The 13,324-nt window shown below is 39.4% G+C and overlaps 1 protein-coding gene across 22 annotated transcripts in view; it reads right to left on the minus strand.

The window, feature by feature from the left end:
- LOC140478847 (uncharacterized) overlaps nucleotides 1-13,324 on the minus strand; it is a 352,643-nt gene that overhangs the window by 292,563 nt on the left and 46,756 nt on the right. For 21 of the 22 annotated variants that reach the window (XM_072572342.1, XM_072572328.1, XM_072572327.1 and 18 more), the window contains 5 exons: nucleotides 9,058-9,156; nucleotides 6,752-6,850; nucleotides 5,374-5,472; nucleotides 3,064-3,162; nucleotides 560-658 (listed from right to left, as the gene is read on the minus strand). In XM_072572342.1, the coding sequence (XP_072428443.1) occupies nucleotides 560-658; nucleotides 3,064-3,162; nucleotides 5,374-5,472; nucleotides 6,752-6,850; nucleotides 9,058-9,156 (495 nt within the window). The remainder of the gene's footprint in view (nucleotides 1-559; nucleotides 659-3,063; nucleotides 3,163-5,373; nucleotides 5,473-6,751; nucleotides 6,851-9,057; nucleotides 9,157-13,324) is intronic. The other variant, XM_072572329.1, reaches the window with a different exon arrangement.

Genomic DNA, 13,324 nt, shown 5'->3' on the forward strand with positions numbered 1-13,324 from the left:
CACAGTTTACTTAATGCATTTTATGAATAGTTATAAGGCTTTTGAAATATTTTTGCTGATACTAACATGACACAGTACAGGAAATTGCTTGTTTCAAATTCACTGTTTGGTTTTTCAGACAACTTTGAAGCCATTGCTGGGATTTTGTTTAATGTCAAAAGATGCCATGAAGAAATATACAAAGGAAACACGATTATCTGGCATTCAACTATCTGCTTTTGGATTATCCGGACAAGATTGCAAGGTCCCGTTGCTTGGCAAAACTGTTATCTGGCATTCGATTATTCGAATGTTCCATTATCCAAACACAATACTAGCCACCTGCAATTTTTTCAGCCTATCCTGTTGGCTGCATAGCTAGTTTACCACGCACATTGACTCAAACAGCATGCTTTCAATCCCATACTGGCTCAATTCACTCCTAAAGTCCTGCCTGCATCAATTCCCCCTCGCCTGAGCGATAGTGACACTCAAATGAAAGGATGGGCATTACTATAGTGTGCAGTAATTATGTTATCTTTAATGTCCTGTTTGATGGCGAGATTGCAATAAATCCTACCTGTTGTTTCTGTTGTTGTGTGAGCTGTAGAATTCATTTCAGAGGTGGTTGCTTCTGTGGAAACGTTTGCTTCTGAGGTCCCATAAGATGTCACATATTCTAGGAATAAAATATCAATGAAACAGTGTAAGGCTCCCTGTTTTCATCAATACAGTAAAATTAAAAGGAAACCTTTACTGAATTGTAATCAAACTGATTGATTATTCTATCCTCGCGCACAAAATTTATGAAAAATCTGAAGTAAGTGAGATGGTTTGAAACAATCAGAGATTCCATTATCATTCTGGTCCTACAGGAATTCCCAATATATTCCAATGTATTTTGTGAACATAATCTGTTAGGAGGTGATATTGATCCATTACTTGGGAGGATAAAAATCTGACTGACGTGCCAAAAACTGTTTTCTGTGGCACAGGTGAATAGAAGTAGTGTTTGGCACTGCTTTGCAAGTTGTAGACAGTTCTGTGGATATGCTTTCCTCTGATGCTGAAGGAGATGATGATGTAATTGTAGATGGTAAAATTGTAATCAGAGAAGGGAAGCAATTATTCAGGTGCATAGTCACATCAAATGATGAAAGTCAAAGAGTTAAATAAAATAATTATCTGTGCAAAAATATTTCATCCAAATATAAGATGCATGACATCTCAATACTAAATACAAATCAACATTAAATTGCATTCAAACAGATTAATTACTGAATCGTTGAGAACAAAAATTAGGAAACATCTGATGTAAATGAGATGGTTTGCCAGGACTGGACCTTGCATGATCAGGAGGGCCTGATACAAATATTTTATGAAACTGATGTGTTTTGAGATGGCTTTCATTAAAGAGGATCAGAATATTAAGGTGTTAAGAAATATCTCAGGTGAAGACACTGTTATTGCTCGCAGCCAATGTCAAAGGAAGAAGTGATTGTCAGTGCTATACAAGTTGTAAATAGTTTTGTTGATATACTTTCCTCTGAGGTTGGAGGGAATGATGAGGGAATTGTTAATGTTAAATTGTGTAATCAGAGAAGGGAAGCCATTATTCAGTCCCATAGTTGCATCAACTGAAGAAAGTCAAAGAGTGAAATAAAATAATTATCTGTGCAAAAATATTTCATCCAAATATAAGATGCATGACATCTCAATACTAAATACAAATCAACACTAAATTGCATTCAAACAGATTAATTACTGAATTGTTGAGAACAAAAATTAGGAAACATCTGATGTAAATGAGATGGTTTGCCAGGACAAAATCTTGCATGATCAGGAGGGCCTGATACAAATATTTTATGAAACTGATGTGTTTTGAGATGGCTTTCATTTAAGAGGATCAGAATATTAAGGTGTTAAGAAATATCTCAGTTGAAGCCACTGTTATTACTAGCAGCCAATGTCAAAGGAAGAAGTGATTGTCAGTGCTATACAAGTTTTGTTGATGTACTTTTCTCTGACGTTGGAGGGGATGATGATGTAACTGTTCATGTTAAGTTGTTCAGTAATCAGAAAAGGGAAGCCATTATTCAGTTCCATAGTCACATCAACTGATGTAGATCAGTTCAAAGGTGAGTAAAAAAGTAAAAAATGTGAGGAAATAAAAAATATTTTACAAACACATATTATGCAAGTGACGTAAGCATTAAAGTTTACTGAATGCATTTTATGAATAGTTCTAGGACTTTTGAAATATTTTTGCTCATTCTAAAATTGCAAATTACAGGAAAATATTTGTTTCAAATTCACTATTTGGTTCGTCCGAAAACTGTGAAGCCATTGTGGGGCTTTTGTTTTATGTCAAGGGATGCCATTAAGGTATCAGTTGCATCAACTGATGGAGATCAGCTCAAAGAGTTAAATAAAAAATGAGGAAAGCAAAAATATTTTACCAACACATATTATGCACGTGATGTAAGCAATAAAGTTTAATGAATGCATTTTATGAGTGGTTATTGGGCTTTTGAAATATTTTTGCTCATTCTACTATTTCACATTACAGGAAATCATTTGATTCAAATTCACTGTTTGATTCCTCAGGCAACTGCGAAGACTTTGCTGGGATTCAGTTTCATGTGAAGAGAGGGCATGAAGATATGTACAGAGGAAACTCGATTATCCGGCATTTGATTATCCAGACAAGATGGCAAGGTGCCGATGTTTGGCAAAACGGTGCTATCGGTCTTTTGATTAACCGAACGTTCCATTCTCCAACAAAACATTCCACATCTTTGTCTTTGGATAATCGAGGTTCGTCTGTAATTTTCTCAGCCAATCCTATTTGCTACATAGCCAGATTACAAAGTGCATTGACTCAAACACCATAGTTTCAATCCCAGACTGACTGAATTCACTCTTAACATCCTGCCTCCTTCAACCCTTGCCTCTCATGAACGATGGATAAACTCAAAAGAATTCAGCAACATTTGTCTGTCGCTAAAGAGTGTGCAGCACTATGGTTTACTGAAAGTATGACAACTTTAACATCATTGATGGCGAGATTGCAACAAATTCTACCTGGTGTTTCTGCCGTTGTGTTCGCTGTATAATTAAACTCAGAGGTTGTTACTTCTGTGGAAACGTTTGCTTCTGAGGTCCCATAAGATGTCACATATTCTAGTAATAAAATATCAATGAAACAGTGTAAGGCTCCCTGTATTAATCAGTACTGTAAAATCAAAAGGAAAACTTCACGGAATTGAAATCACCCGATTGATTATTCTATCCTTGCACACAAAAGTTATGAACCATCTGAAGTGAGTGAGATGGTTTGCAACGACCAGAGTTTCCATTATCATTCTGGTCCTACAGGAATTCCCAATATATTCCAATGTATTTTATGAACATAATCTGTTAGGAGATGATATTGATCCATTACTTGGGAGGATAAAAATCTGCCTGTCGTGCCAAACATTGTTTTCTGTGGCACAGGTGAATAGAAGTAGTGTTTGGTACTGCTTTGCAAGTTGTAGACAGTTCTGTGGATATGCTTTTCTCTGATGCTGAAGGGGATGATGATGCAACTGTAGATGATAAAATTGTAATCAGAGAAGGGAAGCAATTATTCAGGTGCATAGTCACATTAAGTGATGAAAGTCAAAGAGGTAAATAAAATAATTATCTGTGCAAAAATATTTCATTGAAACACATGATGCATGACATCTCAAAATTAAATACAAATCAACACTGATTTGCAATCAAGCAGATTAATTACTATATTGGTGCGAACAAAAATTAGGAATTAGCTTTGAAATATTGCGTGCAATTCTGGTCTCATTCATATCAGGAAGATGTTGTGGAACTTGGAAGGGTTCAGGAAAGATTTACAAGAATGTTTCCAGGGTTGGACAATCTGATATACAGGAAGAGGCTGAACTGGCTGAGGCTGTTTTCCCTGGAGCGTCGGAGGCTCAGGGATGACCTGACAGAGGTTTACAAAATTATGAGGAACATGGAAAGGATAAATAGAAAAAGTATTTCCCCTGGTATCGGGGAGTCCAGAACTAGAGGGCATAGGTTTATGGTGAGGGGGAATGATATAAGAGACCTAAGGGGCAACATTTTCACAAAGAGGGTGGTACATGTATGGAATGAGCTGCCAGAGGTTGTGGTGGAGGCTGGTACAATTGCAACATTCAAGAGGCATTTGGATGGGTATATGAATAGGAAGGGTGTGGCGAGATGTGGGCCGAGTGCTAGCAGGTGGGACTAGATTGGGTTTGGATATCTGGTCGGCATGGATGTGTTGGACCGAAGGGTCTGTTTCCTGCTGTACATCTCTATGATGCCATGACTCTATCTTATGTCAGTCCGATGGTTTGCCAGGACTAGATCTTACATGATCAGGAGGGCCTGATACAAATTTCTTAAAAGTATCAAATATTTTATGAAAGTGATGTGTTATGAGATGGCCTTTATTAAAGAGGATCAGAATATGAAGGAGTAAGGAAATATCTGAGGTGAAGACACTGTTATTGCTCGCAGCCAATGTCAAAGGAAGAAGTGATTGTCAGTGCTATACAAGTTGTAAATAGTTTTGTTCATATACTTTCCTCTGAGGTTGGAGGGCATGATGAGGGAATTGTTAATGTAAAGTTGTGTAATCAGAGGAGGGAAGCCATTATTCAGTCCCATAGTTGCATCAACTGATGTAGATCAGTTCAAACGTTCAATAAAAAAGATGAGAAAAACAAAAATATTTTATCAGCACATAATATGCACGTGATATAACCAATAAAGATTTCTCGAAGCATTTTATGTGTGGTTTTGGGGCTTTTGAAATAATATTTGCTCATTCTAAAACTTCACATTACAGGAAATTATTTGTTTCAAATTCCCTGATTGGCTCTTCAGGCAACTGTGAAGCGTGGCTGGGATTCTGTTTCATGTGAAGAGAGGGCATGAAGATATGTACAGAGGAAACTCGATTATCCGGCATTTGATAATCCGGACAAGATAGCAAGGTGCCGATGTTTGGCAAAACTGCTATCAGGCTATTGATTAACCGAACATTCCATTTTCCAACAAACCAGTCCACATCCTTGTCTTTCGATAATCGAGGTTCCTCTGTAATTTTCTCAGCCAATCCTATTGGCTACATAACCAGGTTACAAAGTGCATTGACTCAAACAGCATAGTTTCAATCCCAGACTGACTGAATTCACTCTTAACATCTTGCCTCCTTCAACCCTCGCTTCTCCTGAATGATGGTTACACTCAAACGAATTCAGCAACATTTGTTTGTCGCTAAAGAGTGTGCAGCACTATGGTTTACTGAAAGTATGACAACTTTAACATCACTGATGGCAAGATTGCAACAAATTGTACCTGGTGTTTCTGTCGTTGTGTTAGCTGTATAATTAAACTCAGAGGTTGTTACTTCTGTGGAAGCGTTTGCTTCTGAGGTCCCATAAGATGTCACATATTCTAGAAATAAAATATCAATGAAACAGTGTAAGGCTCCCTGTATTCATCAGTACTGTAAAATCAAAAGGAAAACTTCACGGAATTGAAATCACCCGATTGATTATTCGATCCTTGCTCACAAAAGTTATGAACCATCTGAAGTGAGTGAGATGGTTTGAAACAATCAGAGTTTCCATTATCATTCTGGTCCTACAGGAATTCCCAATATATCCCAATGTATTTTGTGAACATAATCTGTTAGGAGGTGATATTGATCCATTACTTGGGAGGATAAAAATCTGACTGTCATGCCAAAAGTTGTTTTCTGTGGTATATGTGAATGGAAGTAGTGTTTGGTACTGCTTTGCACGTTGTAGACAGTTCTGTGGATATGCTTTCCGCTGATGCTGAAGGAGATGATGATGTAACTGTAGATGGTAAAATTGTAATCAGAGAAGGGAAGCAATTATTCAGGTGCATAGTCACATCAAATGATGAAAGTCGAAGAGTGACATAAAATAATTATTATGTGTGCAAAAATATTTCATCTAAATACAAGGTGCATGACATCTCAATACTAAATACAAATCAACACTAACTTGCATTCAAACAGATTAATTACTGAATTGATGAGAACAAAAATTAGGAAACATCTGACGTGAATGAGACGGTTTGCCAGGACTAGATCTTGCATGATCAGGAGCGCCTGATACAAATATTTTATGAAACTGATGTGTTTTGAGATGGCTTTCATTAAAGAGGATCAGAATATTAAGGTGTTAAGAAATATCTCAGGTGAAGACACTGTTATTGCTAGCAGCCAATGTCAAAGGATGAAGTGATTGTCAGTGCTATACAAGTTTTGTTGATGTACCTTCCTCTGAAGTTGGAGGGGATGATGATGTTACTGTTAATGTTAAGTTGTTCAGTAATCAGAAAAGGGAAGCCATTATTCAGTTTCATAGTCACATCAACTGGTGTAGATCAGTTCAAAGGTGAGTAAAAAAGTAAAAAATGGGAGGAAATAAAAAATATTTTACCAACACATATTATGCAAGTGACGTAAGCATTAAAGTTTACTGAATGCATTTTATGAATAGTTCTAGGACTTTTGAAGTATTTTTGCTCATTCTAAAATTGCAAATTACACGAAAATGTAACCCTCGCTTCTCCTGAACGATGATTACACTCAAAAGAATTCAGCAACATTTGTCTGTCGCTAAAGAGTGTGCAGCACTATGGTTTACTGAAAGTAGGACAACTTTAACATCACTGATGGCGAGATTGCAACAAATTCTACCTGGTGTTTCTGTCGTTGTGTGAGCTGTATAATTAAACTCAGAGGTTGTTACTTCTGTGGAAACGTTTGCTTCTGAGGTCCCATAAGATGTCACATATTCTAGTAATAAAATATCAATGAAACAGTGTAAGGCTCCTTGTATTCATCAGTACTGTAAAATCAAAAGGAAAACTTCACGGAATTGAAATCACCCGAGTGATTATTCTATCCTTGCACACAAAAGTTATGAAACATCTGAAGTGAGGGAGATTGGTTGCAACTACCAGAGTTTCCATTATCATTCTGGTCCGACAGGAATTCCCGATATATTCCAATGTATTTTATGAACATAATCTGTTAGGAGGTGATATTGATCCATTACTTGGGGGGATAAAAATCTGACTGTCATGCCAAAAATTGTTTTCTGTGGCACAGGTGAATAGAAGTAGTGTTTGGTACTGCTTTGCAAGTTGTGGACAATTCTGTGGATATGCTTTTCTCTGATGCTGAAGGGGATGATGATGCAACTGTAGATGGTAAAATTGTAATCAGAGAAGGGAAGCAATTATTCAGGTGCATAGTCACATCAAATGATGAATGTCAAAGAGTTAAATAAAATAACTATCTGCGCCAAAATATTTCATCGAAATACATGATGCACGACATCTCAATATTAAATACAAATCAACACTGATTTGCAATCAAGCAGATTAATTAATATATTGGTGCGAACAAAAATTAGGAATCATCTTTGGAATATTGCGTGCAATTCTGGTCTCCTTCTTATCGGGAAGATGTTGTGGAACTTGAAAGGGTTCAGGAAAGATTTACAAGAATGTTGCCAGGGTTGGAGGATTTGATATACAGGAAGAGGCTGAACAGGCTGAGGCTGTTTTCCCTGGAGCGTCGGAGGCTCAGGGATGAACTGACAGAGGTTTACAAAATTATGAGGAACATGGATAGGATAAATAGAAAAAGTATTTCCCCTGGAATCGGGGAGTCCAGAACTAGAGAGCATAGGTTTAGGGTGAGAGGGGAAAGATATAAAAGAGACCTAAGGGGCAACGTTTTCACAAAGAGGGTGGTACATGTATGGAATGAGCTGCCAGAGGATGTGGTGGAAGCTGGTACAATTGCAATATTTAAGAGGCAATTGGATGCGTATATGAATAGGCAAGGTGTGGAGGGATCTGGGCAGAGTGCTAGCAGGTGGAACTAGATGGGGTTTGGATATCTGGTCGGCATGGATGTGTTGGACCGAAGGGTTTGTTTCCTGCTGTACATCTCTATAACTCTATGAATCTTTCTTATGTCAGTTCGATGGTTTGCCAGGACTAGATCTTACATGATCAGGAGGGCCTGATACAAATTTCTTAAAAGTATCAAATATTTTATGAAACTGATGTGTTATGAGATGGCTTTTATTAAAGAGGATCAGAATATGAAGGAGTAAGGAAATATCTCAGGTGAAGACACTGTTATTGCTCGCAGCCAATGTCAAAGGAAGAAGTGATTATCTTTGCTATACAAGTTACAAATAGTTTTCTTGATATACTTTCCTCTGAGGTTGGAGGGGATGATGAGGGAATCGTTAATGTTAAGTTGTGTAATCAGAGAAGGGAAGCCATTATTCAGTCCAATAGATGCATCAACTGATGTAGATCAGTTCAAAGGGTTAAATAAAAATGATGAGAAAAACAAAAATATTTTATCAGCACATAATATGCACGTGATGTAACCAATAAACCAATAAAATGCATGGTTTTTGGGCTTTTGAAATATTTTTGCTCATTCTAAAACATCACATTACAGGAAATCATTTGTTTCAAATTCACTGTTTGGTTCCTCAGGCAACTGCGATGACTTTGCTGGGATTCTGTTTCATGTGAAGAGAGGGCATGAAGATATGTACAGAGGAAACTCGATTATCCGGCATTTGATTATCCGGACAAGATGGCAAGGTGCCGATGTTTGGCAAAACTGTGCTATCAGGCTATTGATTAACCGAATGTTCCATTCTCCAACAAAACAATCTACATCTTTGTCTTGGGATAATCGAGGTTCGTCTGTAATTTTCTCAGCCAATCCTATTTGCTACATAGCCAGATTACAAAGTGCATTGACTCAAACACCATAGTTTCAATCCCAGACTGACTGAATTCACTCTTAACATCCTGCCTCCTTCAACCCTTGCCTCTCATGAACGATGGATAAACTCAAAAGAATTCAGCAACATTTGTCTGTCGCTAAAGAGTGTGCAGCACTATGGTTTACTGAAAGTAGGACAACTTTAACATCACTGATGGCGAGATTGCAACAAATTCTACCTGGCGTTTCTGTCATTGTGTTAGCTGTATAATTAAACTCGGAGGTTGTTACTTCTGTGGAAACGTTTGCTTCTGAGGTCCCATTAGATGATACATATTCTAGTAATAAAATATCAATGAAACAGTGTAAGGCCCCTTGTATTCATCAGTACTGTAAAATCAAAAGGAAAAGTTCATGGAATTGAAATCACCCGATTGATTATTCTATCCTTGCACACAAAAGTTATGAACCATCTGAAGTGAGTGAGATGGTTTGAAACAATCAGAGTTTCCATTATCATTCTGGTCCGACAGGAATTCCCGATATATTCCAATGTATTTTATGAACATAATCTGTTAGGAGGTGATATTGATCCATTGCTTGGGGGGATAAAAATCTGACTGTCATGCCAAAAATTGTTTTCTGTGGCACAGGTGAATAGAAGTAGTGTTTGGTACTGCTTTGCAAGTTGTGGACAATTCTGTGGATCTGCTTTTCTCTGATGCTGAAGGGGATGATGATGCAACTGTAGATGGTAAAATTGTAATCAGAGAAGGGAAGCAATTATTCAGGTGCATAGTCACATCAAATGATGAATGTCAAAGAGTTAAATAAAATAACTATCTGCGCCAAAATATTTCATCGAAATACATGATGCATGACATCTCAATATTAAATACAAATCAACACTGATTTGCAATCAAGCAGATTAATTACTATATTGGTGCGAACAAAAATTAGGAATCATCTTTGGAATATTGCGTGCAATTCTGGTCTCCTTCCTATCGGGAAGATGTTGTGGAACTTGAAAGGGTTCAGGAAAGATTTACAAGAATGTTGCCAGGGTTGGAGGATTTGATATACAGGAAGAGGCTGAACAGGCTGAGGCTGTTTTCCCTGGAGCGTCGGAGGCTCAGGGATGAACTGACAGAGGTTTACAAAATTATGAGGAACATGGATAGGATAAATAGAAAAAGTATTTTCCCTGGGATCGGGGAGTCCAGAACTAGAGGGCATAGGTTTAGGGTGAGAGGGGAATGATATAAAAGAGACCTAAGGGGCAACATTTTCACAAAGAGGGTGGTAAATGTATGGAATGAGCTGCCAGAGGATGTGGTGGAGGCTGGTACAATTGCAACATTTAAGAGGCCTTTGGATGGGTATATGAATAGCACGGGTTTGGAGGGATATGGGCCAAGTGCTAGCAGGTGGGACTAGATTGGGTTTGGATATCTGGTCGGCATGGATGTGTTGGAGCAAAGGGTCTGTTTCGCGCTGTACATCTCTATGACTCTATGACTCCATGACTCTATCTTATGTCAGTTCGATGGTTTGCCAGCACTAGATCTTACATGATCAGGAGGGCCTGATACAAATTTCTTAAAAGTATCAAATATTTTATGAAACTGATGTGTTATGAGATGTCCTTTATAAACGAGGATCAGAATATTAAGGTGTTAAGAAATATCTCAGGTGAAGACACTGTTATTGCTAGCAGCCAATGTCAAAGGAAGAAGTGATTGTCAGTGCTATACAAGTTTTGTTGATGTACTTTTCTCTGACGTTGGAGGGGATGATGATGTAACTGTTCATGTTAAGTTGTTCAGTAATCAGAAAAGGGATGCCATTATTCAGTTCCATAGTCACATCAACTGATGTAGATCAGTTCAAAGGTGAGTAAAAAAGTAAAAAATGTGAGGAAATAAAAAATATTTTACCAACACATATTATGCATGTGACGTAAGCATTAAAGTTTACTGAATGCATTTTATGAATAGTTCTAGGACTTTTGAAGTATTTTTGCTCACTCTAAAATTGCAAATTGCAGGAAAATGTTTGTTTCAAATTCACTATTTGGTTCTTCAGAAAACCGTGAAGCCATTGTGGGGCTTTTGTTTTATGTGAAGGGATGCCATTAAGGTATCAGTTGCATCAACTGATGGAGATCAGCTCAAAGAGTTAAATAAAAAATGAGGAAAGCAAAAATATTTTACCAACACAAATTATGCACGTGATGGAAGCAATAAAGTTTACTGAATGCATTTTATGAGTGGTTATTGGGCTTTTGAAATATTTTTGCTCATTCTACTATTTCACATGACAGGAAATCATTTGATTCAAATTCACTGTTTGGTTCCTCAGGCAACTGCGAAGACTTTGCTGGGATTCAGTTTCATGTGAAGAGAGGGCATGAAGATCTGTACAGAGGAAACTCGATTATCCGGCATTTGATTATCCAGACAAGATGGCAAGGTGCCGATGTTTGGCAAAACAGTGCTATCGGGCTATTGATTAACCGAACGTTCCATTCTCGAACAAAACAATCGACAGCCTTGCAGGTGTAAGCTGCAGTGAAGGGGTCTGTGGCTCTGGGATTCAGAAGGGAAAGGGGGAGAAGAGGAGAGCGCTAGTTATAGGGGACTCTCTAGTTAGAGGGACGGACAGGCGGTTCTGTGGACATGGGTGAGACTCTCGGATGGTTTGTTGCCTCCCAGGTGCTAGGGTCCGAGACGTCTCGGACCGTGTCTTCAGAATCCTTAAGGGGGAGGGTGTGCAGCCAGAAGTCGTGGTACACATTGGCACCAACGACATAGGTAGGAAGAGGGGTGGGGAGGTCATTCAAGAGCTCAAGGAGTTAGGCTGGAAGCTAAAAGCTAGGACAGACAGAGTCGTCATCTCTGGGTTGTTGCCGGTGCCACGTGACAGAGAGGCAAAGAATAGGGAGAGAGTGCAGTTGAACACGTGGCTGCAAGGATGGTGTAGGAGGGAGGGCTTCAGATATTTGGACAATTGGACTGCATTCTGGGGAAGGTGGGACCTGTATAAACAGGACGGGTTGCACCTGAACCAGAAGGGCACCAATATCCTGGGGGGTAGGTTTGCTAGCACTCTTCGGGGGGGTTTAAACTAATTTGGCAGGGGGATGGGATCCGGACTTGTAGTCCAGCAAGCAAGCTAGCTGTGTGTCAGGATGTCCAAGACTGTAGGGAGGCTGTGGAGAAGGTAGCACTGACAGGGACTACTTGCGGACACAGAGATGGGCTCAAGTGCGTATACTTCAATGCAAGGAGTATCAGAAATAAGGTGGGTGAACTTAAGGCGTGGATCGGTACCTGGGACTACGATGTTGTGGCCATCACGGAAACATGGATAGATGAGGGACAGGAATGGCTGTTGGAGGTTCCTGGTTACAGATGTTTCAGTAAGATTAGGGAGGGTGGTAAAAAAGGAGGGGGGGTGGCATTGCTAATTAGAAATGGTATAACGGCTGCAGAAAGGAAGTTTGAGGGGGATCTGCCTCTGGAGGTAGTATGGGCTGAAGTCAGAAATAGGAAAGGTGCAGTCACCTTGTTGGGTGTTTATTATAGGCCCCCCAATAGCAGCAGAGATGTGGAGAAACAGATTGGGAAACAGATTTTGGAAAGGTGCAGAAGTCACAGGGTCGTAGTCATGGGCGACTTCAACTTCCCAAATATTGATTGGAAGCTCTTTAGATCAAGTAGATTGGATGGGGCGGTGTTTGTGCAGTGTGTCCAGGAAGCTTTTCTAACGCAGTATGTAGATTGTCCAACCAGAGGGGAGGCCATATTGGATTTGGTACTCGGTAACGAACCGGGACAAGTGGTGGGCTTGTTAGTGGGTGAACATTTTGGTGATGGCGACCACAATTCTGTGACTTTCACCTTGGTTATGGAGAGAGATAGGTGCGCACAACAAGGAAGTTTTTACAATTGGGGGAAGGGAAATTACGATGCTGTAAGACAGGATTTGAGGAGCATACGTTGGGAGCATAGGCTGTCAGGGAAGGATGTGGTGGAAATGTGAGACTTTTTCAAGGAGCAGATACGACGTGTCCTTGATATGTATGTACCGATCAGGCAGGAAAGAAATGGTCGTGTGAGGGAGCCTTGGTTGACGAGGGAGGTTGAATGTCTAGTAAAGAGGAAGAAGGAGGCTTACATAAGGTTGAGGAAACAAGGTTCAGACAGAGCAGTGGAGGGATACAGGATAGCCAGAAGGGACCTGAAGAAAGGGATTAGGAGAGCTAAGAGAGGGCATGAAAAATCCCTGGCGGATAGGATCAAGGATAACCCCAAGGCATTCTATGCGTATGTGAGAAACCTGAGAATGACGAGAACGAGGGTAGGTCCGATCAAGGACAGTGGTGGGAGACTGTGTATTGAGTCGGAAGAGATAGGAGAGGTCTTAAACAAGTACTTCTCTTCAGTATTTACGAACGAGAGGGACCGTATTGTTGAAGAGGAGAGTGTGAAACGGACTGATAAG

The sequence above is a fragment of the Chiloscyllium punctatum genome, chromosome 6 (assembly GCF_047496795.1).
Source record: "Chiloscyllium punctatum isolate Juve2018m chromosome 6, sChiPun1.3, whole genome shotgun sequence".
Taxonomy (NCBI): Eukaryota; Metazoa; Chordata; class Chondrichthyes; order Orectolobiformes; family Hemiscylliidae; genus Chiloscyllium; species Chiloscyllium punctatum.